Raw genomic sequence first — 27,908 nt, forward strand, 5'->3', positions numbered from 1 at the left:
TTGCTCTATCCGAAATATCCTTACCTGAATAGGTTTCTTGAAATTAAGTTATTTTATCTCCTCACCAATTTTTATCTTCTCTAGACCAGTTATCAGTACCAGAGTTTAGTATGAAGTAAGTATCACTAATATTTCAATTTATAGCAATTTTGTGGATTAAAAAATTCACTTTAGATTCGGGTTACTTTGCTAAATGTGGATCTGAGGGAATTCTTGCCAGATGTTTGTTTCACTGAGTCCTAGATGAGGTGGTATTGCTCTGGCAAAAACTCTGTAGTTCAGAGAATAATGTGTCCCCAGTGGGCTGGACTTGGGCAGTTCATTCATAAAGAAATGCTGAATATTTATTTGTTTGTAACGGCTGACAAACTGTGGGGAAAATGCATACCGCATTTATTCTTTAAAGGATTTGAACTGAACTATTACATAATCCCTAAATTAGGATTGTTAATCTTCCAGAAATATTGTTGCTGAACAATTCCAGCACACTTTCATAGATCTCAAGCTACAGATTTGTGAAGGATAATGGCATTTTGCTAAATCAACCATTTATGAAAATGAAGGAATGAAAAATGGTCTCATGTCTTCATATAAAAGGAAAGCACCCAAACCAGGTATTACATTTTAGCATAAAAATATTTCAGAATGTTGAGGTAGTAACTTTCATTTAGAGTGAAAAATACATTTTCCATATTAGATACCAGTTATACGATTCTTCTGTTGTTTTTTGCGTCTGTTTTTCCAAACATTAGATTAAGGACATAGAATCTCCTATCATTTTGTGCTTACAAGGAAAATGAATTTCCTACTGGCTCTTCACTGAAAAAAAAGTACAGGCTTATCAATCATTTACTATTTGAAACCATATTACTTATTCTCTCAAAGTTAACAACAAGGGCATCACATTACCTGTTATGGGCTGTGCTGGGATTTTTTCTACCTTTGGTGTTTTAGATTCAGCAGGTAATGCTAAGCTTTCATTCTTAGCTAAAACAAAAGTCAGAGAACAAACAATTTACCTCACTTCCTTATGACAGAGTGTCCAAATATAATTCATTCAAAACAAAATCAAGTAACCAAACTATTTCCAGAATTCTATTTGGCTCTTATCCCATCCCACCAGGCAATTAACAAATTTACTGTGCATTTTTACCAGGGATTAGATGACAGTCTTCAGAATTCCTTCTCATTAACCTTAGGTAATTAAGATCTAAGTTGGCTATGGAATGAAAAAAAAAACAACAAAAAAAACAAAACCCAATACTTGGATAACACTCAAATCATTCTGATTCATTGTTTCTGGAAGGCATAGATTGTATTGCAAATACTCCCTGGAATTTTACATTCAAGTACTCCTAATTAAAAAAAAAAATCAATGAATAGAAAATTTCCATTATTATGCATGGTGAAACATGTAATAGGGTATGACACTGAAATTTTAGAAAAGCACAAATAACACACATGGGAAACTAAATTATTTGAAAATATTTGTGGCAAAAGAATACCAACAGTAATTTATTTGAGCCTCATGTTAACAAAGACATTTTTTTGGGTCACTGCGAATTCAGTGTAAATAATATAATCAATTTTTTTCCTTCTTTAGACAACTATTCAGGAAACTACCTTCTAAAATTTAGGTATTCTTTTTCAAAGAAAGTACATTTCTATACCAGAGTTTCCCAATGATTAAGATAATCTCCATTTAAAATGGACTAACTTGATTCATCTATTTAGCGCACGGAATCAGTGACCTACTTGTAATATTTTGAAATAGTCTAGTGGCATGAGAGATTTCATTCATCTTTGAGATACCCTGATCATGTCACCTTGAACTCATTATAATCAGATGGGAATTTTTAGAGTCCTCAGGCTGTACAGGAACTTCTTGGGTTTCTCAACTTTGGCACTATTGACACTTTGGGCTGGAAAATTTTTTGTTGTGGGAGTCTTTCCTTTACTGTAGGATGTTTAGTAACACCTCTGGCCTTTACCCACTGGACTCCACTAGCACTTCCATAATGGTGGCAACCAAAAATACCTCCAGACATTGCCAAATATCCTCTGGGGGACAAAACTGCCCTCTGTGGAGAACTATTGGTCTAACATGTTCTCTCAAATCTCTTTGAAGATGCAAATTTTGTAACCTTTTTCTGTAGTTCACATCACTGCTGTAAAGACCCTTTGTTTCTTCTCAGTTAACACAGGCACAAAATATTTTTTTTACTTCTGATGGACAAAGACAATTATAAAGTCATCCCCTCCACAATGTCAATAAAAGCCAATCAATTTTTAACCTGTTTTACGGAAGCATACAATAGATTCCTACATACAGCTAATTATTTTCAGGAGTGATTTAAAATGCTAGAAATAGGTGTCACAAGTGCTACATACTTGCCACATCTAATAGCTAAGTGTGTGTTCTGAATTCAAGTGCACATGAAGTTGCATTGCTTATTTGCACCCCAGAAATGTTTATACCATCGTTCAAATTAATTTAGCAGAAGGGACTCTATTTCTAGAATAACTAAGAAACAGATCCAGCAGAATTTTATGAAAAAATTTTTTTTAAATTTCTAAATTTTATCAATATTGTTTCCTGTCGTTTTCAGAGTCACCATTTTTGTTTAAAACCATTGTGATTGCTAGTCCAGGAAAAGACATTCAGATTACAAATTTTTATGAGCTCTGGTCTTGTTATTTTCAGCATGTAACATAGGAAGGTATTTGTTTTTATTTTTTAAATATAAGATTATAAGGTTTTTCTTTAATGTTCTCTTTTTTTCAGTGTCCTCTTAAACTTCGCCACACCTTTGCTAATCCTCACGTTCCTGTGTACCATCATTCGTTCTTGGTGGTTCCCTGGCTGAGTTGGACTGTCTGTCTATCTATCTATCTATCTATCTATCTATCTATCTATCTATCTATCTATCTATCTATCTACCTTCCTTCTGTCTATTTATTTTTAACCTCCAGATCCTAGACTTTCATGCAATACTCTGAATTGCTTTGCTCTAGCTCCTTATAGTTTAAACATACGCTTAGCTAGCAATCACGTTAACCAAATTAAGCTGTTAAAGAAGAAAAAATTGTGAACTACCTTCCCAAGAGATATTTACATTCTTTACACATCACTAATTCCTTAGAAAGACATACTGCATTTCTAAATAAGGCATTTCAGGAGTCAGGGAATTTGGTAGATGGAGAAGATATTTGCATGGGGACTCTTCATGTCTCACATCAACCCATGAGCATTCACCTACACTAGCTATATACAACTGAAGTTTTGGCAATAGCAGAGTAAAATGCCATCAGAACAGCCTAAAGTCCAGGAAACTCCTTTTTCTCTCTGATTCTTCTGTACCTTTTTTTAACACACTTGTTTCCGTTAATTTTTGGCAAGCTAAGTCTTGGGTTTGGCAAACCCTTTGTGTGTCCCTGGGAGGTGTGGGTGTAATAGTAGCTTTCTTACTTATTTCTTTCATTATTCACACCAGGTGTTCTTAGAACAAAAGCTATTAATTTCTTGATGTCCCATGATGGGCCTTGCTGGAATGAAGATTTTATTTTAAGGGTTCTCCTCAAAAAAATAGGACTTTTCTGAATTGTAATGATCAATAACTTCAGGAAAGTTTATTTCTCTCAACGTGATATAAAGACGTTGATGCTCACATTGTTTATGCTCACAGTCTTCATAAAAACAGTAAATTTAAATGTAATTTCTAAACACAGTATGTTAAGATGTTACATTTGGTGGATTTACTAGACATTTTCAAACATACTGGCTATCAGTCTCTTTAATCCGTAAGAAATTTGTCATGTATTAAATTTAAGATAGGTGTTTTCCAAGAAATACAAGTTTGAAAATATATTTACTATTTGAACAGAATTTTTCTCCATTAAAATCACATTCAATCCTGAAGCTTTAGTGAATCGCATCAGGAAAACAAAAGCAAAACCAAACCAAACAAAAATTCACTGTTTAATTCTCTAAATCAAAGAAAACAATAGGCCAAATTGATAATAAGGTAGCCTGTGGAACTTTGCAAAAACCAAAAAAATTAGGAAATATCACTCAAGACTAAGAACTAAGGAATAAAGCACCTTATAGTTCAAGCAAATGAAGCCTGGATTCACTTATCTATACACTCTTGGTAAAGCATTTTAGGATAACAGGTATGAATATTTTATAGTAAAAATGTAAGGAGTGTGCAGAATCACAAAGATTTCCTGGCAAACATTTTCACACCTTAATAAAATGATGATGTGTAAATTTTGGAATGTTTTTCTAAAATTGTAAGTCTAATAGTCCACCTATTAAGTGCTCCTCTACCCATTTCAGGCTTTGCTCTTCCTTCTTCCAGCAATTCTCAAAATTAACAGCTAAGGAGAACTTAAGAGTTCTCACCTTTTAAAACTGTTACAGTCTGATTGTCTAGCATCAAACAAGCAAACAGGTCAGGTTTCCAACAAGGGAAAAAAAATTAAATCTGAAATCCCAGTAGGGCCGGGTCCTATGTCTGTGTCACTCACCATTATTGTCTTCAGCATCCTGCAGTTATGGCACAGATTAATGCTTAGTAAGTATTTGTTGAATTAATTCTGCCAAACAGGGCCTCTGTTTTTGCTTCCATACAGTATGAAGATTCAATTTTGTAAATGCTAAATTTCTTAGCTGATGACTACTGCAGGGAAAATAATCTGCATTGTTAAGTCTTGTTCAATTGCTACCTTCCATATTTATCAATAGGCCAATACATTCTCCAGAGACTTTAGAGAGGTGGTTCTCAAAACATGGTTCCCAGACCAGCAACGTCAGTATCACTGGGGTGCAAGTAAGAAATGCAAATTCTCAGGCTCCACGCCAGATCTATTGAATCAGTAACTCTAGGGTGCGCCCAGCAGTCTGCGTATTCACAAGCACTCTAAGACATCTGATGCTCCATCAAGTTTGAGGTCCTCTGCTATACAGAGAATTCAGACTAATTCAGACTAATTCAGATACTCAAACGCAGCAACTAACTTAGCCCAGTGACCACCACAACTATTCCCTGGGCTTCTTTTAAAGGGTTTTGCTATTTGGTTATTTTTTTTCCAAATTGTTATGTTTTATGATTTTTCAACACTGAAATCATATCAGGTGCTTTCTAGAAGTAGGAAGCAGTATCAGTCTTAAGTAAATAATAATTCTAACAGACCTCACCTTTACATAAGTTCTCATTGAAAGAACTTAGTGTTCCCTTGATAGTATAGTGTAATAAGTATAATTTATAACAATTATTCCATTTGAAAATTATACTTATGTAAATGTGTGTATTTTGGGTAATTTGATAAATGTTCACTCTTCTTTCATAAAAGTAAATATATTTAATGTTTTATATAAATGTAAAAAACTATTTTCTTATAGAATGTTTTTAATATTTTTAACACTCCAATCTCTCTGTGCCTTAAAATAATCTTTCCAATTATTGTTACTGTGGTAAAATACACATAACATAAAATTTATGAACTTAACTATTTTTAAATGTAAAGTTCAGTAGTATTAAATACATTCATAGTGTTGTGCAACCATCACCACTATCTGTCTTCAAAACTCTTATTGGCTTGTAAAACTGAAATTCTGTACCATTAAACACTAACTCACTATTCCCCTCCTCCTTCCAGTCCCTGGCAGCCACAATTCTACTTTCTGTCTTTATGAATTTGACTACTCTAGGTACTTCATGTAATTAGAATTGTACAGTATTGCTCTTTTTGTAACTGACTTGTTTCACTTAGTATAATGTCTTCCAGGTTCATCAGTATTGTAGCATGTGTCATAATACCCTTCCTTTTTAAGGCTGAATAATATTTCATTGTATGTATATACACCACATTCATATACACCACATTTTGCTTATCTATTTATCTGTCGATGGACACTTGGTTTGCTCCATGTTTTAGCTATTGTAAATAGTGCTATTATGAACATGGGTGTACAGACATCTCTTTGAGAACTTTTTTTCAATTCCTTTCATTATATACCCCAAAGTGGAATTGCTGGATCACATGGTAATTCTATTTTTAATTTTTTGAGGAATGGTCATGCTGTTTCCACAGTAGCTGTTCCATTTTACATTCCCATCAACTGTGACATGCCTGTCCTTTTTTACTTTGAGATCCCAGAGAACTCATTTGCTAGATTCCTTGGATATTCTAAGAATATCAGTGCTAGTCTTCAAGCACTGCCATGTTCACAGATAGAATTTTCCTGCTTACCTAATTGTGTCTTGATTGTATCTGAAATCTCAAACATTATGGATGTAGGAAGTTTGACGGTGGTTTCATTGAGACCTGGAATAACAAGGTGGACTGCAAGGAAATAGAAAGTAAAGATAAGAGGAAGAAAATGCATCCTGACATCAAACAAAGCTCAGAGTATCAGATACTAGGACTATGAAGTTTAGCACTTATTTTGCTTTGTCAGTTTTAACCCAAACTTCAAAATGTTGAACATACATAATAGTACACTTTAAACAATCTTTTTCATATTCAGTACTGAACTAACACAATCCTCTGGCATTTAATCCATGGACTCAAAAATTGTAATATGGATACTTAAGATTTGTGGTGAACAAAGAAAACCATTATTAATAGTAATTTTTAAAAGAGCAGTTCAATGTGACAAAGATGCCCTTGTAACTGCAACAACCTGTGGGGCAGGTAGGATGGGCACTATCATTCCTACCAGGCATGGGCTAGAGTTGTTTCTCTACCGTATTTTGATAGAGGTAGCGTCTCTTGGCTCCTAGCCTGGAGTAGACACAGCCAGGATGTTAAACATTGAAAGGAAATGAACTAACATCAATTTAACAGACCTGTTCACAGTGCAAAATTCCATAAAGGCTCCATTATCAAAAATAGCCTGATTTGCTTAATCTAGGTATAGATTTCAAGATAGACTCACCTAGTATTGTTCCTCCTGTGGGAGTTTTATCTGGAGATTTACTTGAAGCCCTGTGAGTAACATTCTGAATCACTGTTGAAATAAGAAAAGATCGTAGTGTGATAGAAAGAAAAAAAAAAATCAGGAAGAAGTAAGAAGCTAATAATGTAAAGCCATCTGCAATGGGGAAGTCTTGATCTAACTTTTCGATTAACAGAAAGAAATTCATTGGGCTGGCTGCACAGCCAACAAAGAACTAGAAGGCACATCTTACCTTGACATCTATGCCTATAAGTAATAAAAGGCTATTACTCTACCATAAAGTGTTCCATTCTAAGGAGCTGAAAATTTCCTTCCTCATCTCCACTCCCTGCAGCCTACCCAAGTTAAAGAACTATCACAAAATGAGGCAATGACCTAATAAATAATTTAAAATGTATGTTCTCAAAACAAAGAAACTTTGGATAATTCCAATACTAATTGACCCTGTTTTGAGACTTGGGACATTGTGTTTTCTTAAAATGAAGAACTCTTTTAAGTGCCTACTCTTTTCTACCACGAAACTTTCTGGAAAATAATAAAGTTAGTTTGATAATTTGAAAAACAAAATCAAAAGAAAAGCAACTGAATGTTGAAATAAAATAAGACATAATAATTCTTGACACCTGGATCTCTTTACCTATAGTGACCACTAAATCATAGTTTTCATTTCATTAATCCAAATACCCTATTAACTATTTTCCTCATGTATGCTTATTTAACCCTGAACAAAGCCACACGTATTTAACTGGCTTTTTAAAATTGAATGCTTCTTATGATTGCTTTGCCCCTGGTTGTCCAACCACAACTTGGGTTTTTGGGGCAAGAGCCAAAATTTTACATATTAGCTTTTAATTTACTAGAGCATACTGACTTCTTCAAATTTTTTCTAATGATATATATAGCATCAGGGAAATTGAGAAAATATGTGCTATGTTTAATTATCTCTGTTAGAAAGTGTATTGAAAATAGTTCTAAACACGTATCCAGAGCAGGCGCATACAAATTACCTTGCTTGATAATTGTTATTGGAATCAGCTTCCTGGGGACATATGCTGGCTGAAAAGAGAGGAAAAGAGTCAGCTTTTGAGTTAGTGTTAACTTTTTTCAAATAATAAATCAAACAACTGGAAATAGCCCTTCCTTGTCTTCAATGAAGTCTCTCATGACACTGGTTTAACGGTTGCTGAAAAGATCTTTAGTACATATATTTAGTATCATATATGTATACGTATAGTATATATATGTATGTATATGTATAGTATTATATATGTATATATCTAGTACATATATTTAGTACATATACATCTGCCTCTATTTTGTTGGACTTTCTTGGTTTTTTCCCATGATGGACAGAAGCAGTTTCTTCAGAACTCCCATTAGTTTATTTTAGCTACAAACTGCAATGGAAAGAAACTAAATCCTCTGGATTGAATACTAGTTTATTTTCACTTCTTTTGAGATGTGACCCAGCCAAATTCTGTCTTTACTCCTTCTCAAAAAGCTCTTAAGATACATATTATTTTTTAAAACCAAACATCAATTGTTTGAGTGTACCCAACTGCTGCCATTTTTGGCAGCACATGAGCTGCCAAACACACAACACAACCACCATGAGCTCCTGACACCAAGCATTTCCTTACCCAAGAAAGCAGAGCTGAGAATTGGAGCAAGATATTTCTACTTACAAAGGCCACAGCAGCTAAACTTCACCATTTTGCACATTTTTATGCACAAAGGACATCAGACCCAAAAGGGCAGGTCTCAGGGGACTGTGCATTCTATCCTCTCCCAAATTGCCTCAATGTCTTACAGGAAGCTTTGATGTCATACAGCTACTTGAACTAGGGACAGGTTTAGTGTTAACAATATAAAGCAGAGTCATTATCAGACAAAACTGTGAGCCAAGGATAAGACAGCCCATGGAGAGACATGAGAACAGGATAAAAGAGGGCAGCAAACATGTAGAGAAGAATTAGATTGAGTTAAAGGGGCAAGCCTGACATGGGTTTTTAATGCTTAATTTAACCTGATACGTGATATAGATATTCCACATACCAGATCTGCTGATAATTCAGGATGTGCTAAATGGGATACTTACAACATAGTTGTGAGCAAAAGAGACTTGCTAACATGTGACCATTTTAATAAATGGCATTCACCGTAATAAAGAATGGTCACAACACCAAGTTACTGTTGTCTGTTTTATTCTTGTATTAAGGTCCTTATGTTTAAAAGCCACAAAAAAGTTTACTGTTATCAGATTATTTTTAAAGGGCATATATATACCTACTGACCCAGTGCTATGGACTGAATGCTATGTCCGCTCCAAAATTCCCATGTTGAAACTTAATCCCCGATATGATGGCATTAGGAGGTGGGGAATTGGGGAAGTGATTAGGTCATGAGGGTTGAACCCTCATAAAAGAAATTAGTGCCCTTATAAAAGAGACCCCAGAGAGCTCCCTCCACCCTTCCATCATGTGAGGACACGGCAAGGAGATGGCTGGCTGTGAACCAGGAAGTGAGAGCTCTCACCAGACACTAAATCTGCCAGCACCTTGATCTTGTATTTCCCAAGCTCCAGAACTATGAGAAATAAATGTTTGCTGTTTGAACTACCAGTCAATTGTATTTTTATGTAGTAGCCCTATGGATTAAGACACCCAGAATTTCCTCCTTAGCAACCTAGCCTAAGGAATTAATCAAAGGTACAAATAATCTTCTATGTGTAATGGTGTTTATTACCACAATATGAAACAACATCATTATCCAAAAGCAGGGGTTTTATTAAATACATTATGGTTCAAATTTTTGACATCTATGGTAATGAAGTAGAACAATACACATAATATAAATATACACAAATGATATAAATTTGTATCCACAGTATAACCTAATTTAACAACAAATTTGTATCGACAAAAGACCAGAGAGAAGTAAGTCACAGATTTTTTAACAGTATATTTCTTATAAGTTGATATTAATTTTGTATACCTCTCTATATTTTCCAAATTTCTTACAAGGGTGAATTACACTTATAATCAAGACAAGTTATTTTAAACAACAGTCTGTTCGGCTCCTACATATGCTCTGTACTATACAGCTCACACTCTATTAGTAAAGAGAGGATGATGTAAATACAACTTATGCATGATTTTCCCCAGGCAAGGGGAGGGGAATAGTAGAACTATAAGTACAAACTTCATCAGGAAAGAAAAAAATATTCTCAGCTTTGATGTCACACTGGCAGCAGGATTTCTTTCAGCTTTATCATAAGAAAATGAAATGTGAGTACTTGCACACGGGATCCTTCCCCGGAGAGGAACAGCCAGACCCCTGGCACTGCCTCATGTGTCTACCTCACGTCTGCCTGTCCTGCTCCAGGAAAAGGGTCGCCAGCACATGGCCTGTCTCATTTCTGAGAATCTTAGATGCCTGCTGTGGTAATCTCCATCACGGGGGAGCCCCTTACCAGATGAGCCACACCATCTTTACAGGTACCAGTAATCGTTTTTGTTAGAGCTGTGGCTACCGTTCCAAAGATATTTGAATGCCTTGTCTTCTACCAGCCCTACGAGTCCTGCCATTTAGTACTGAATGTGAACGTTTACAGAGACACATCACATTAGAGCAGAAACGCCTACGTGTTGTTGTGGTGATTGCCTTTGAATTGCATTATCCCAATTTTTATTTCCTTTGCTGTGATGCTTTGTTTTAAACAAACAATTTTTTCACAAGAACAAATGGAAAATATTCCACTCTTCCCATTAATAGAACAAAGTTTCTCTTTGATTTCTCACTTGAGTACAGACCCATGTTCTATTAAGATGATGACAAGACTATATGTACACTACGTGCTGCCAAAAAATAAGGAAATCATTTAGCTGCAACATCCAATTCTTTTTTAGACCTAAAATCACTCTCTTCCCTAATCTGCAATCAAAAGATGCACCAAGACTGGACTAATGAGCAAGTAGCTGCCTATCTGTGAGCAGGTTTTTAAAGGATATCAGGAAAGTCCTTCTGTCCAAAATGTCTATGTTGAAGGCTCTAAAATTCCCAAGACATCCTCCCTGTGAATCCTTTCCCTGTGTCTTCTTGTAAACATATAGGAAAATAGCTGTTACCTGGACTCAGTGAGGCATGAAATATTGTGACAATTTCCAAGTTAACAGTGTTTAACCAATTACAACCCAATTTCCATCGAACTTTTTCATGTACAGTGGTTGTTTTTTTGTTTGTTTGTTTGTTTGTTTTTAACCTTTTCCTGTGGTCCCAGGCTTGCTGTTATGGACATCTAGCAATGTGCACACAGGTCTCAGTGTAGCTAGGGTGGGGCCTGGGGTTGGGGAGTGAGGTCGTGGAAGTCCCACAAGCTGCTGCACAGTTTAGCTGCTGTGGCCTCAGTAGACTACGGCTCTCTGTGGACACCACCCGGGGAACCAGTTTTCTATCTTAGGCCATTTCCTTTCTGACTTGTCTCTCTGCAGTTTGCAGACCCCCATTCCTGCTGCAAACCTCTATCGCCACTTCCTTCCTCAGTTCCCATCCCTCCCTTTATTCAACAACTATTATTTTAAATGTTTACCATATTCCAGAAAGTAAGCATATTTCCCTCCTGCCCTGTAAGAGATGCATTATTTTATATTTTTCCAAGTTTCAAGATACTCTGTCCCTTAAGAACCCAGGTTGTACTAGGTCTTGAACAGGAAATAAGGGAATTAATTTTTGCCATTTTTCTGGGACATTGTGACCGAGCATACAGTTGGTGGGATTCAATGGAGAGACTGACGCTGAAGTGGTAAAAGGCAAGGCCCCTGATGACCAATTCAGCTTGATTTTTAGGCCTGGTTTGGGAAAACTTATGTTTACCATGATAAAAAGCACAGCAGCAGTCACCACACACAATGAGGAACTTTTGATTCACCCAGCATTATACTAATTTCCTCCTTTTATTATTTTGAAAATTAGCTTTAATAAAAGTAGTGATAACACCGGGATGCTATTCTTTGCAGGTTATTCTTTTGCAGGTTTGCCTATTAGGTATTTTTGTGGTGTCCGAATGTTTGTTGTAGATTTAACTTTATGTTTGCATCCTGAGATAAGGAGGAAGCTGTCCATTTGGGAAGTGGCTAAGGGCTGCTCAAAATCAAATTTCAATGGCCAAAGAGCCAAACCACATGAGAAGAACTTGAGCATGTTACATTCTGGTTTTAATTCATTTGGGGGATGTTCTAATCAAAGTTATGAAACACTGACTTAATTTAACATCTGGTTAAAAGTGAATCTAATGCCCGGCTTGCGAAAGTCTTCATATTTCTGGTCAGTTGGGGAGGAATCAAACATACACCTTCGGTGATATTGTTGGCCTAACTATTAATTTTTCAAGTTTCTACTTAGGACAATGATTACTAAGAATGGAAGGACACCTGGTGTGTTCATCATACACAATCTTAAGGTGTGGGTGGGGACCATCTGGTATTTCTGCCTATTCACTTCACTTGTCTGATAACTGTTACACTTTAAAAATTGGTATGTCTCTTTTTGCCAGTAGTATACTGGCTTTAAAAAAAGATGTGTGGATTTCTGAAAGAAATAATTAAAGATGAAAACAGATGTCATATTCTAAGATTAATGTATTAATTAATTTTGTATTTTAAAATCTCTGTTAATAAATGTTATATACTTCAAAAATTGGTTAGTTAGTGAACTAGTTAGATAACTAAGTTTTTTTAAATATAGAGATAATATATTAAACTTAGGCCTTTTTAGCCATCTTAAAAAGTTTTTTTAATATAATAAAGCCTAATGGTAAGCATTAGGTTTCACCTTCATAAAAAGAGAATTCTAGATTCTCAACATGGACAAAATAACACAATTATGAAAAAAAGTGTTTTTTCTTTCTCAAGTTATGTGAATCTCAAGTGATATGACTTATATAGAAAGAGTCATGCTTTTGTTTATGCTTACATCTTTTCTCTGAGTTTTCTAGAAGTGTAAGCATGGGTGATATTGAAAGTACTTAAAAACTGGTAGAACAAAGTCACTAACCAAAGAGAAGAGACCCCTGCTACAAGTGCCTGGCACAAGTGTCCTGGGGCTTGCCAGCAGAACACATACTCAGATACACAAATTACAATATATAATGTAACCATATACTTAAAATGGGGGATGTATTCAACCTTCATTTTTTGTACTTAGCTCATTTATTGTAAGTGATTAACATTACATTAAGTCATTTCTTCAAACCACACTCATTAATACCAGGATCATTCACTACATTGGAGAAGCAATGGAACACTGTAATAAAATGTGTGCTTTATAATAAATTTTTTTAAAAAGTGCCATTACCCTCAATTTGGGGAGCTGGCAATAGAGATTTGGAACAAATGCAAAAAAAAAAAAAATGTGTGCTTTGGAGCTGAAAACATCTATCAACATTCAATTTTTTATCCGAAATATGATTTATCTTTTAAAAATGGATAGCCTAACGTTCAAGTTGTTTTTCTCATTTCAAATATCTCTTTTTAGAAGATTTAGAAGGAGTTTTGTTTATAAGATTTAGAAGCAATTTTGCTGCATATAAGTTTTAGGTGCAAGCAGGTATATATGAATCAAAACATTTTTCAATATCTCTTTTTCTTAAAACCCTGAAAGTAAAACATCTGGAATTGAGTATCTTTTTAAATAATGCCTTAAGAATCAGTCTCAGAGAAGAGACAAGTCAAAATTTGGATTGATATCAATTTCATTTCATTTAAAATATACTTTTAAAGTATCAAATCAATTTTCAGAATCGATTCTAAGTGGCCACATAAGATGGTCAGGCTCTCCCAAGTGGTTCCTTTTCAACTTTCCTACATTCCAGAGCTACCCAAGAGCACACATGGCAGTTGGTGAAACCTTTTTCTGCAGTGCAGAAGATAGCAATGAAGAAAGCCTCACTAAGAAGCCTTAAAATATATTTTCAATTAATTTGGGCTTTCCTTTGGAAATAAGCAAGAATTTCAAATTGCAGCTCTTTAGAGTTGGCTGTGGGTACCTCACTTCACAGCTTGAAGTGATAAAATATCTGGCTCTGCATCATAGATACAGGAAGTTTCTTCCTGGCTTTTCTTGTCATGGCTGTTGTGATGTGAAAAAGAAATTAAGTTCCTTGGGAATAAAACGTCAATCATCTTTCCTAATCTTGCTGAGTAACTCACTAAATGAAATAGTCTGCCAAAAGAAACACAAATTATTGGGATATGATTGCTGAAAAAAAGGAATGAAAAAAATGACATCATTGAGTCACATGTAAGATAAAGCATGACAGCCAAGAGGGTGGAAGATAAGGAATGCTTCCTAGGAAACCATTCATAACAATACTGAGGATTGTTCTAGGAGAGAAGGAAAAACTCTGTTCCCTGTGGTTGGATTTAAAGCAGACAAAACCAAAGGGATCCTAGGGGATGGCACAAATCAATACTTGGTACTGGGCCAATTGGTCAAGTGTTTGGGAAAAATATATTAACCTAATCAATATAGAACCTTACTATATATGACATAGCAAAAGAAAACCCACATAGTTCAATTATTACAAAATCAAGCCAATTATAAAACTGAAAAAAAAAATTTATGTAGTCTCTGGATAGAGAAGGGCTTTCTAAAATATAATGCAATTGGAGATATGACAATGCAAAAGACAAATCATTTGATTAAGCAAATTTTAACACTTGCCTCCTTCAAAAATTCTCATAAACAAAATTGATAAATGTGAGAATAAAGTTTCTTCTATCACAAAGGGTTAATGTTCTTTAATCTATAAAGTTTTTAAACTTCAATAAAAAACACCATGAAACACCAAAAAAAAAAACCAAAAACCGAAAAGCTGAAACTAAAGGTCATTAACTGGAAAATACAAATGGCTAATAAGTGAAGAAAGAACTGCTTTATCAGTTATCAGAGAAATAGAAATTTAAAAACCATTTTATATTACATTAGCTGGAAATTTAATAATGGAAATACATAATGTTGATAATCAGGGTAGTATAGCAAGATAACTCTGAGACATTGCTGGCAAGACTGTAAATTGGTACAAACTTTCACTTTCTGGAAAGAAATTTGACCATACATATTAGGAAGTTTAAAAAATATTAAAAATCTAAACTGTTAATTCTCATTCTAAATATCTATTGTAAGGAAACAATGAGAAATATGAACAAAGACTTATGATCATAAATGTTCACCATAATATCACTTAAAATTTAAAAAGCATTAGAAATAACTTAAATGACTACAAAATGGAAACTGATTCAGCAGGTGAAAGTGTATTTAGATCATGTAACACAACAATTTAAATTATATATATGAAGAGCATTTAATGATATGAAACATGCTATGCCATGTTTGACTAAGTGAAAAGGGTGAGATATAAAATTACCTACATAGCATGATTTTAATTTTATAATGAAAACATGCTTAGAAATAAAAAGTATTCTGAAGTTTTAACAGTAGTCCATAAATGGTTTTATACTGGTCATTATTTGGCAACGTTACAGGTAATTTTTTTGTTGTTACAGGTAATTTTGTTAATATTTCTTTTTAATTTTTTATGCGTTCTAAATCTTTAATTATTAGATAATTAGGAAAAATTCAAAACTTAAGAAAGAAAGAAGAGAGAAAGAGATTGAGAGAGAAAAAAAAAGGAAGGGAAGGAGGGAGGGAAGAGGAAATAAGGAAAGGAAAAGAAAGAAAAACAAAGAATGAATCCAGGCCTGGGAATTTACCTGCAATCTCCTTTCTTTTGATTTGAAAATACTTTTCCTGGGCAATCATAAAATCTGATAATCATGGTTTGACAATAATTTCCCAACATACACATTTTTCAGCCTATTCAAACCACAGAAACATTCTCCTTAGCAAGATTCATTCTCAGTCAATTCTGTTTTATCCAAACCCATTCTCTGTCACTGAGAAGAATTCTGCTTTTATTTTTCATTCCAAGGAGGTATGTACTACCTTTTCCCCACAGGGCTACATGATCAGTGAAGTATTCTGTGGACTACTTAATTAGACATAAAAAGATATTCATCCATAAACATCATGCACACACTACATAGAGCAAATTTGCAACCACAAAAAGTCTTTGCGTGTTCACTTGACTGTAGAATATTTCCCTAGCTGAATATTTCCAATACCCAGGCACAAAAGCCAGCATGAAATTCCCCTCTTCTCATCAAAGTGCTTCCTCTACCTGCTCAGTGACACACATCCTTCACTTTATAATTGAGCATGTGATTTTAAATGCAAATACTTATGTGATGGTAATCACAATGGCTTACATTGATAACAGGTAGTGCGTAAGTATTAGGATGCTTCCTGAGAACAGATTTTAAAAGGCGCAGTGAAAGAGAACAAGGAACTACATTTCTAGAGTGAGAAAGAGAAGAGTGTGTCCAGTTGTGGGGAAATGCCTGGCACATAAATTAAACAAACATTTAATGCACTGTAAGAGGCTGCGCACATGAAAAAAACAAACCAGTTGCTTCATCACTTTGAAAAGGGTTGGCTCCTTCAAGTAGGAAGTTTACAATGGACAAGATATGGAAACAACTAAAGTGCCCTTCAATAACTAATTGGATAAAGAAGATGTGGTACATATATACAGTAGAATACTATTCAGCGGTAAGAAAAGATGAAACAGTACCGTTTGTGACAACATGGATGGATCTTGAGGTTATTACACTAGGTTAAATAAGTCAGACAGAAAAAGTTGAGAACCATTATGATTTCACTCATATGTGGGATAAACTGAAAGTAACAAAGAAACAAGACAAACAAATAAAGAAACAAAAACTCATAGACACAGACAATAGTTTAGCAGTTACCAGAGGGTAAGGGGGGAGGAGGGATTATAGAAGAGGATAAAGGGGGTAATGGAAGGAGAACTGACTCTGGGTGGTGAACATATAATGCAATATATAGATGATGTGTTATAGAATTGTACACCTGAAACCTATGTAACTTTGTTGATCATTGTCACCCCAATAAATTTTAATTAAAAAAATAATAATCTCCCCCCAAAAAAAGAAAATAAAGATTTGAACAGTAGCAATGTAAGTAGAACATCTACCAATTTGCTCTTTACATGTTATAATAAAAAACAATCCACAGGACAGAACATAATATGCATAATCTCAAAATACCCGGAATACTGAAGTACTAGAGTAACTATATTGAATAGCAGAGTGTTAGAGCTTTAAACAAATTGGAGATGATCTTGTTTTATACATTAACTTCCATTTTTCGAAAAAGAAACTAATTCCTAAAATGTTCAGTGCTTTACCCAATGCCCCAGAACTAATCAGTTGATCGAGTCTCAGTACTTCATAATAGGACTCTTTATTTAAATAAAAATATGATGCAGATACAATTTTTGAAAAAATATTCTTGAAAACAACCTGTACATACCACTGTGTGGACTTGGTCATAGGTACTTTGAATTTTCCCATTTACTTTGTTTATACCTGACAAAAATAAGGGGAAAATGACATTATTTTCATTTTTCTTGTTCTTAAATCAATTCTTACTAATCATTATGAGGACAACTGCAAGTCCTGCTTTAACTTGGGCATATTATTTTATTTACTATCATTTCAAACACTGATTCCAATGAAGTTTGAATGAAGGGATAACAGGAAGTCTTTTTATGGTCACATCTATTGGCCCAGCTTTCTATCTGAACATTTACACATTGGTTTTTGGCTCAGTTGGTGTTCACAGGTCATTGATCGATTTAAAATATTACAATGGCCAATGAATTGTTATCCATAGAGACATCAAATATTAGTTTATCACTATAAAAAAACACTCATAATAATCAGAAATATCAATACTCGATAAATTCTGTTCACTTTTGTGTTTTCTCAAATACTAGAGGATTGGAATTAAATCATGTCATATTACACAATTAATAAGTAATTAAAATTTTATAATTAAAAAAAGAAGAAAATTACAGAAAGCTTACTAACAGTTTCAGGTACTTACTTCCAACAATAGTTTTGTGATTGAAAATCTTACTCCAAATTCCACCTTCTGTGTTATCTTTGACTCCAAATTCATAAACTGTGTTGGGTTTCAGATTTTCTACAATTGTTTCAGTGGCTGGACAGAGTTGAAAAATCCATTTCTTTTCCTTATCCTTTTCTCTATAGCGAATTGTATAAAATCTGTCGAATAACCAAAATATGACACTTTAAAATCACAGGGAAATTTAGAATGTTTTTTTTCAAGTTTCTTAATGTCTCATAGATTCTCATCTATGCCAAAGACTACAATCAATATTAGTTTCTGTTTCAATATTTTTAAAAAATTGTAGAGAACTCTAAAAAAAAAGAAACCAAAATGAGTGTTTATTTTTAGTAACACAGTTACGGTCTGGCAAAATTCAGACCTCTCAGTTTTATTATTTGTTGCTTTGCAAAATGAAAGCTGGAAAATGCTGGATGTTTATCTTTTCCCCAGTTATGCATACAGAGGAACAAAGGCATAATTTTATAAATACTTAATGTTGTAGTATCATAACCGTGTGGGTTTAAGTCTTTCACCCCATGGAAGTTGCATTAGAGGTAATATTCGATTTTGTAAAAGAGAAAACTGAAACTCTAAGATGCAACCAGGACTGCATTTCAAGGGGGATATTTTCTTATCATTATAAAAAGAATCAAGATCAATAGCCAAGCTAAGGGTACAATGAGAAAAATCAAACCACATAAATTCAAGATCATTGTTACATATTTGCTAAGGGCTTCAGAAAATTCATATACATATATATGGCAAAGTAATGTGTATATATATATATATATACATATACATATATACATATATGTATACATATATACGTGTATATATACACATATACATATATACGTGTAAATATGTGTGTGTGTGTGTATACATATATATATATATATATATATATATATATATATATATATATATATGGCAAGTAATGATAATCCCCACCAGTATTTCTTTGCACCTTTATCACATGTTAGGTTTTACCATATGTGATCTCATTTTACAAATAGAAAATGGAGTTTTGGAAAGATCACTTAACTTGCCCATTGTTACCCAGCTAATGAGTTTTACTAGCAGCAATAGCAGAACCAGAATACAAAGAAAGACTCCTCTGGCACTGCTCTAAACAGCTTTGCTAAGTAGTATGGCAGGTCAGGAAAGGGCATTTTATCACAGCTGTATACAATAATGAGAATGAATGAACTGGAGATACATGTATCAATACGGATAGATTTTACAAACAAAATATTGAATGAAAACAGCAAATTACAAAATGATGCATATTGTTTCATATCATTTACGTAAATAGCAAAACACTCACACAAAATATGTTACCATCTATTGTTCCTGGCATTGTAAAGGGACAATAAATACTGGGAGGATATATTTGTGATAGTGCTTTGGCTCCCAGTGAGCAGGTAGGGACATAAATGGGATTAAAGGTGGAGCCAACAGATAAACTTTATCTGCTTTTTCTTTTTAAATACAAATTTAAAGTAAATAGAATAAAATAATAGCTGTAATGTATGATGTTGGAAACATTGATGTTTATCAATGCTATTTTAGGTCCTTTCTTATTCGTTAAATTTTCTCTCAAAAATTTAGTACCTCTCTTCCATTCCCTACCCTAGGAAAATTAAATGTACTAAGATTCAGATCAATTGATTTTATGCAAAACTTTAAAAAAATCACTCCTTTACTCCTGCTAAAAATGTTTAATGTGCACCCTCTAAGTGTCAGGCACAAGGCTATCGTTTAAAGTTGATGGAGAGATAAAGAGCTTCCCAGAAAAGAACAAACTGAAAGAATTTATTACAACCAAGCCAGCATTGCAAGAAATACTAAAAGGACTTCTGTAAATAGAAGAAAGATGAAAACAATTTACTACAAATTTTAAAATGGCAATAACTATGTACCTATCAATAATCACTTTAAATGTAAACGGATTAAATGCTCCAATCAAGAGACATAGGGTGGCTGAGTGGATGAGGAATCAAGACCCTTGTATATGCTGTATACAAGAGACTCATCTCAGATCAAAAGACACACACAGGCTGAAAGTGAAGGGTTGGAGTAAGATATTTCATGCAAATGGAAGCGAGAAAAAAGCTGGAGTTGCAATACTTATATCTGACAAAATAGACTTTAAAATGAAGAACATATTAAAAGACAAAGATGGGCACTATATAATAATAAAGGGATCAATCCGACAAGAGGACATAACCCTAATAAACATCTAGGCACCTAACATAGGAGCACCTAAATATATAAAACAGGTACTGATGGACATAAAGACAGAGATCAACAGCAACACTATCATAGTAGGGGACTTCAACACACCTCTGACAACAAGGGACAGGTCCTCCAGACAGAAAATCAATATGGAAACAACAGCCTTAAATGATACTTTGGACCACTTCGATTTAATCGATATTTTCAGAGCATTTCACCCCAATGCTGCAGAATACACGTTCTTCTCAAGTGTACATGGAACATTTTCCAAGATAGATCATATGTTAGGACACAAAACAAGCCTTGATAAATTTAACAAAATTGAAATCATACCAATTGTCTTCTCTGACCACAGTGCTATGAAATTAGAAATGAACTACAGGGAAAAAAAACCAGGAAGACACACCAATTCATGGAGGCTGAATAACATGTTACTAAATAATGAATGGGTCAAGCAGCAGATCAAAAAAGAAATCAAAAGATATCTCGAGACAAATGAGAATGAGAACACAACGACCCAAAATCTATGGGATGCTGCGAAAGCAGTCCTAAGAGGGAAGTTCATAGCACTGCAGGCCTACCTAAAGAAACAAGAAACATCAGTAATTGACAGTTTATCTTCACACTTAAGGGATCTGGAAAAAGAACAGCAAAATAAGCCCAAAGGGAGCACAAGGAAGGAGATAATAAGGATCAGAGCAGAAATAAATGAAATAGAAACCAGAAAAACAATACAAAAGATCAATGAATCCAAGAGTTGGTTCTTAGAGAAGATAAACAAAATTGACAAACCTTTAGCCAGACTCATTAAAAAAAGGAGAGAGAGGACCCAAATTAATAAAATCAGAAATGAAAGAGGAGAAGTGACAACAGACGCCACAGAAATACAAAAGATTTTAAGAAATTACTATGAGCAACTATATGCCAACAAATTTGACAATCTGGAAGAAATGGACAATTTCCTAGAGGCGCACAACTTTCCAAGGCTAACTCAAGAAGAAACAGAAAGCCTGAACAGTCTGATTACCACCAGGGAAATTGAATCAGTAATCAATAATCTCCCAACAACAAAAGCCCTGGACCAGATGGCTTTACAGGTGAATTTTTCAAAACATTCAAAAAAGAATTATCACCTATTCTCCTCAAGCTCTTCCAAAAAATCCAGAAGGAAGGAAGTCTCCCAAACACTTTTTATGAAGCCACTATCACCCTGATCCCAAATGCAGACAAAGACACCACAAAAAAAGAAAACTACAGGCCGATATCTCTAATGAACATAGATGTAAAAATTCTCAACAAAATATTAGCGAACAGAATTCAGCAATACATTAAAAAGATCATACACCATGATCAAGTAGGATTCATCCCTGGTATGCAGGGGTGGTTCAACATCCGTAAATCAATTAATGTGATACACCACATTAACAAAATGAAAAATAAAAATCACATGATCATATCAATAGATGCAGAAAAAGCATTTGATAAAATACAGCAACCTTTTATGATAAAAACCCTTAAGAAAGTGGGAATAGAGGGATCATATCTTAACATAATAAAGGCCATATATGACAAACCCACAGCTAACATCATACTCAATGGGGAAAAGCTAAAACCATTCCCCCTAAGATCAGGAACAAGACAAGGTTGCCCACTTTCTCCACTTCTATTCAACATAATGCTGGAAGTTCTAGCCACAGCAATCAGACAAGAGAAAGAAATAAAAGGCATCCAAATTGGTAAGGAGGAAGTAAAATTATCACTATATGCAGATGATATGATACTATATATAGAGAACCCTAAAGACTCCACCAAGAAACTATTAGAATTGATAGATGAATTTAGTAAAGTAGCAGGATATAAAATTAGTATTCGGAAATCAGTTGCATTTGTATATACCAATGATAAAATATCAGAAGGAGAAATTAAAAAACCAATTCCATTTACAATTGCTCCAAAGACTATAAAATATCTGGGAATAAATCTAACCAAAGATGTAAAAGATCTGTACTCAGAAAATTATACGACACTGAAGAAAGAAATGAAAGAAGACATAAATAGATGGAAACACATTCCATGTTCATGGATAGGAAGAATTAATATAGTTAAAATGTCCATACTGCCTAAGGCAATATACATATTCAACGCAATTCTTATCAAACTACCAACGACGTTTCTCACAGAAATAGAACATATAATCCTAAAATTTATATGGGACCATAAAAGACCCCGGATAGCCTCAGCAATCTTGAGAAATAAGAACAAAGTGGGAGGTATAACAATACCTGATTTCAAACTATACTACAAGGCTACAGTAATCAAAACAGCATGGTACTGGCATAAAAATAGACAAAGAGATCAACGGAACAGAATAGAGAGTCCAGAAGTAAATCCATGCCTATATGCCCATCTAATCTACGACAATGGAAGCAAGAATGTACGATGGGGTAAAGACAGTCTGTTCAATAAGTGCTGTTGGGAAACCTGGAGAGACACATGCAAGAAAATGAAGCTGGACCACCTCCTCACACCATATACAAAAATAAATTCAAAATGGCTTAAAGACTTAAATGTAAGATCTGAAACCATAAAATATCTAGAAGAAAATATAGGAAGAAACTTCATGGACATAACCCGGAGTAAGATTTTCACTGATATATCCCCTCGCGCAAGGGAAGTAAGAGAAAAAATAAACATGTGGGATTACATCAAACTAAAAAGTTTTTTCACAGCAAAGGAAACTATCAATAAAACAAAAAGGGATCCTACTGAATGGGAAAGGATATTTGCCAATGATATATCTGATAAGGGATTAATATCACAAATCTATAAAAAACTTACTCAACTCAACTCCAAAAAAACAAACAACCCAATTAAAAAGTGGGCAGAGGACTTGAGGAGACATTTTTCTAAAAAGGACATACAGAAGGCAAGAAGACATATGAAGAAATGCTCAACCTCACTAACCATCAGAGAAATGCAAATAAAAACCACAATGAGATACCACCTCACTCCAGTCAAAATGGCTATCATCAATAAATCAACAAACAACAAATGCTGGCGTGGATGTGGAGAAAAGGGAACGTTAGTACACTGTTGGTGGGATTGCAGATTAGTGCAGCCACTATGGAAAACAGTATGGAGGTATCTCAGGAATCTGAAAATGGCACTACCCTATGATCCAGTAATTCCACTCCTAGGCATCTACCCGGAGAAATCCAAAACTCCAATTCAAAAATCAGTATGCACTCCTATGTTTATTGCAGCATTTTACACAATAGCCAAGATATGGAAACAACCGAAATGCCCATCGGTAGATGACTGGATTAAGAAGCTGTGGTACATTTATACAATGGAGTATTACGCAGCCATAAAGAAGAAAGAAATCTTATCATTTGCAACAACATGGATGGATCTAGAGAACATTATGTTAAGTGAAATAAGTCATAAAGAGAAAGACAAGTACCAAATGATCTCACTTATATGCGGAATCTAAAGAAAAGAATATGTGAATGAACTAATCAGAGACAGTTTTGAGGACACAAAGAAAAAACCGAGAGTTGTTAGATGGGCGGGGGCGGGGGGGGGGTTGGGGATAAGGGGAAAGGTGAAGGGATTAGGAAGCCGCTGGTATCCACAAGATGGCCTCAGGGTTTTCTGAAAATTAATTTGGGGAACTTATTCAATAATGTTGTAAAGATTTTGTTGGGTATCCGATGGACATGCGTCCTATTTGGGAGACCACCTCAGAGATAATGTGGATGCCTGATCTTGGCATTGTACACCAGAAGCTAAACATTAATGAATGCCAACTATAATTTTATATATATAATGTGATGGCTGGGTGTGAGGTCGGAGGGATAATGGATGGGGGGAGGGGGCTTCACAGTGTGAGGGATATAAATGATGAACGTCTAAGTATTACCTTGTCTTGTGTACCTGAAACTAATAAAAAAAAAAAGTTTTATCTTAAAATGGGGAAAAAAAAGAAACTAAATACTGATATATGAATATACATTCTTATTTGTGAAACTATAGCCTACCAACTTAATATCATAAACTGGTTCATCCATCTCGTGCTTAAAATGATTCTACCCTTTCATGCTATGCTATTTATCAGAGAATTGTAGTTTCCAAGACCTATGCCATTAGATTTGTTTGTTTGTATGTTTGTTTCATGTCTTAAATAAAATGTCTAAATGTGAAATGAGGAAAACAAAACAAAACAAAACAAAAAAACAATGGCTCCAATTCAATAGGATGTCTTTTTGTTTCATTGATGGTTTACTTTGCTGTGAAAAAATTTTTTCGTTTGATGTAATCCCATATGTTTACTTTTTATTTTGCTTCCCTTGCCCCAGGAGGATTTATCAGTAAAAATGTTACTAAGGGTAATGGTTTCGGATCTTACATTTTAATCCATTTTGAATTTATTCTTGCATATGGCTTAAAAAGGTGGTCCAGCTTCATTTTTTTGCATGTGTCTGTCCAGTTTTCCCAGTGCCATTTATTAAATAGACTGTCTTTACCCCAGTGTAAATTCTTGCTTCCTTTGTCATAGATTAAATGACCATATAGGCATGGATTTATTTCTGGGCTCTCTGTTCTGTTCCATTGACCTCTTTGTCTGTTTTTATGCCAATACCATGCTGTTTTGATTATAACTGGATTACGAAACTGTGGTACACTTATACAATGGAGTATTAGTTGGCCATAAAGAAGAATGAAATTTTACCATTTGCAACAACATGGATAGACCTAGAGAATATTATGCTAAGTGAAATAAGTCAGATGGAGAAAGACAAATACCATATGATCTCATTTATATGTGGAATCTAACGAACAGAATAAACAAACAAAAAAAACCAGACATAGACTCAGAGATATAGGAAAAAAAACTGATGGCTGCTAAATGAGAGGGGGGTTATCAGGGAGTAGGTAAAGGGATTAGAAAGCACAAATTAGTAGACACAATATAGTCACAGGGCTATGAAATACAGTATGGGGAATATAATCAATAATGTGTAGGGTGCCAGACAGGCAATGGACTTATTGGGGGGGTCACTTCAAAGATTACATAAAGGTCTAACCATTGTGCTGTATACCTGAAACTGAAGCTGAATTATATTGAATGTCAACTGTAATTACATATATATATATAGAGAGAGAGTCATGGGATGTGGAATACAGCATAAGGTATATAGTCAATGGAACTGTAACAGCTATATACAATGTCAGAGGAGTAGTAGATTCGGGGAGTTATTACTTTGTGAGGAGTGTAAATATCTAACTATTACATTGTTTTGTACACATGAAACTGATAATAATAATAATAATAATAATAATAATAATAATTGGTCTGAATCTCTGGAAACAAGGGCAAAGACTGGCTATAGAATTGGTGGGGCTCTTTGCAAAATGAAAACATGGGGCTCCTTATTCAAAAATGATTAAGGATTTCAAGACAGTGAGAGTAGAGCATTAAATCAAGCATGGGTCCTTTTAAGGAGGGGCCCCTGTGCAATTGCACAGGTTGCATGCCCATGAAGTCAGCTCCAGAGGGTTTGGAGTTTAACAAATACAGAGAGGGAGGGGATGTGTTTGTACATTCAGCTTACTTTTTTGCTAGTCACAAACTACTGAACTGCTAGAAATCATTCATCAGCTTGCTTCTTTCTAGTGAAAGCTGTTTCCTAGGCTCCAATCCCCCATTCCAAAGTAGCAAAAGACAGAATGGCTGAAGGAGGCTGCTCCAGCCAAAATACTAACTGCTACCCGAAAGAAATGTTATAGAATACTAATTCTCTATGTCCTGTGAGTCAAAAGATCAATAGTCATTTATAAAACATATTTCTTAACAAGTATGATGCATAGTATTTCTGTTGTTGGTTTTTTCCCCTGCTCTGGCTATGACAGTACTTTAGAGAAATGTGAAGAAACTAAAATCAGTCCAGATGAGCTACCACAATTATAAATCTCTAGATTGGATACATTTCGGAAGTCCTGAGTTGCTTGCAAGATCCAGGGGCCCACTACTAACAGAACTACCAAAGGCCAGATTCCAGGATTCCCAATAAGCTTGATTTTATGTCATCTTCCTAGACTAAAATGGGACAGAAATGTTTTGTCCTAAGAACTTACTTGCATGTTAATAAAAAAAATTCAGTCTGTAATTTTTTTCTATTTTGATACAAAGCCTTCGAAATACTCTCTTTCTCAAGAAAAATAAACATACAGGCAGCTAACCCCTCTACTCTGCTTTAGTCAGCTTACCCTTGTCAGCACTGGCTTACTTGATACTTGTATAATATATGCAAGTTCTAAATTTTAAAAAGAGAAACTAAACAAGACTACTTAGCTCTAAAGTTTCCTTGATTTTAAAACAAAATATAGGCCTTATGATAATAAACAGTGTTGTACAACCTAGCACATAGTAGGTACTACATAAATATTTCTGGAATGAATAGAATGGATACTTAGGTGCTCACAAGATCATTCTAAAATTAGAATATAATTGCTCTGAATTGCCAGTGATTCAATCACCAAAATACAGTGATTCAAGCTATTAGGTCTACAAGCGTATTTTGCAATGTGTCATTGCATAAAATTTTACTTACCCAAACTCACCATTCTTATAGATAAACACAAACTGAAGGAAAATACAATAAATGTCTACCTTGTATATTTGCAGAGAGCTTAAGAATATTTTATTTATTTCAGTTTATCCATACAATAAATTCTGAAGTAAGCAGATTAAGAATTACTATGGAAAAAGAGGCTGAGAAGGGTCTAAAGTCTGATAACCAATGACAGAGCCAGGCAAATAGCTAATACCATTTGTATTGCATTAAACTCTCTTTCTACTGCAGGCTTGGCAAAAGGAGATGGAAAAAGACAGGTAAAATGACCCAGAATGCAAAAGGAATCCTTTGAGCATTATTTAAGACTTTTTATCTTTTGTTTTACTGTGTATTTGCCATAACATATAGTTACAGATTTTCCATTATTGTCTGGGGACATCCAGGATCAAATGTTGATTGCATCTTTTTCTGTGGGTTATTAAATTTAGGTACAAGTGGATGGAGAGACAACAAGTATATTAAAAATACAGGTAGCAGCCTGTGAATGTCGTAAAACCAGACCTCTGGAAAGCCTGACTCTGGCAATTTGGATTTTAAGAACAAGAACATCATATATCCTGATTAAATGGTAAGAAACTGTTGAAGGTAGTGTTTGGTTCAACTGGCATTATTCTGTGCTGGGATCTCCCCGATAGTCTCAATACTGACAATAATTGTTAGTCTAACTTCTAGAAATCCATAGGCTTCTCAAAATAGTGGAGAAGACAGGTTGTGGCTTGGTTTGAATTATCTGTCAGCTGAAAATTAGTAGCATGACCTCGGGGGAAGTCTCCACCCACTTACACATGCTTTTCTTCATTGAAAAAAGAGGGGGTTTCAACTACATAATCTATGAGGTTATTTTTGTTTCTAAAATTTTATTTTAACTACATATCAGATATTCTACAGGGTAGAAACCCCAGAGGTAGAAACTCCATAAACAAAATTTGTGATGTGACTGGCAGTGAATTATACAAAGTGGAAAAATTGGAGAATGCCAAAATAAATTTAATCCTTTAACAAACTAGCCTGGC

At 34.5% G+C, this 27,908-nt stretch overlaps 1 protein-coding gene across 1 annotated transcript in view; it reads right to left on the reverse strand.

Moving 5' to 3' along the window:
• ABI3BP (ABI family member 3 binding protein) overlaps positions 1–27,908 on the reverse strand; it is a 244,157-nt gene that overhangs the window by 122,415 nt on the left and 93,834 nt on the right. The window contains exons 5-10 of the mRNA XM_081073688.1: positions 17,993–18,174; positions 17,417–17,472; positions 7,972–8,020; positions 6,944–7,015; positions 6,256–6,348; positions 910–987 (exon numbers count right to left, since the gene is read on the reverse strand). Of these exons, the coding sequence (XP_080929814.1) occupies positions 910–987; positions 6,256–6,348; positions 6,944–7,015; positions 7,972–8,020; positions 17,417–17,472; positions 17,993–18,174 (530 nt within the window). The remainder of the gene's footprint in view (positions 1–909; positions 988–6,255; positions 6,349–6,943; positions 7,016–7,971; positions 8,021–17,416; positions 17,473–17,992; positions 18,175–27,908) is intronic.

The sequence above is a fragment of the Rhinolophus hipposideros genome (assembly GCF_964194185.1).
Source record: "Rhinolophus hipposideros genome assembly, chromosome: 2".
Classification (NCBI taxonomy): domain Eukaryota; kingdom Metazoa; phylum Chordata; class Mammalia; order Chiroptera; family Rhinolophidae; genus Rhinolophus; species Rhinolophus hipposideros.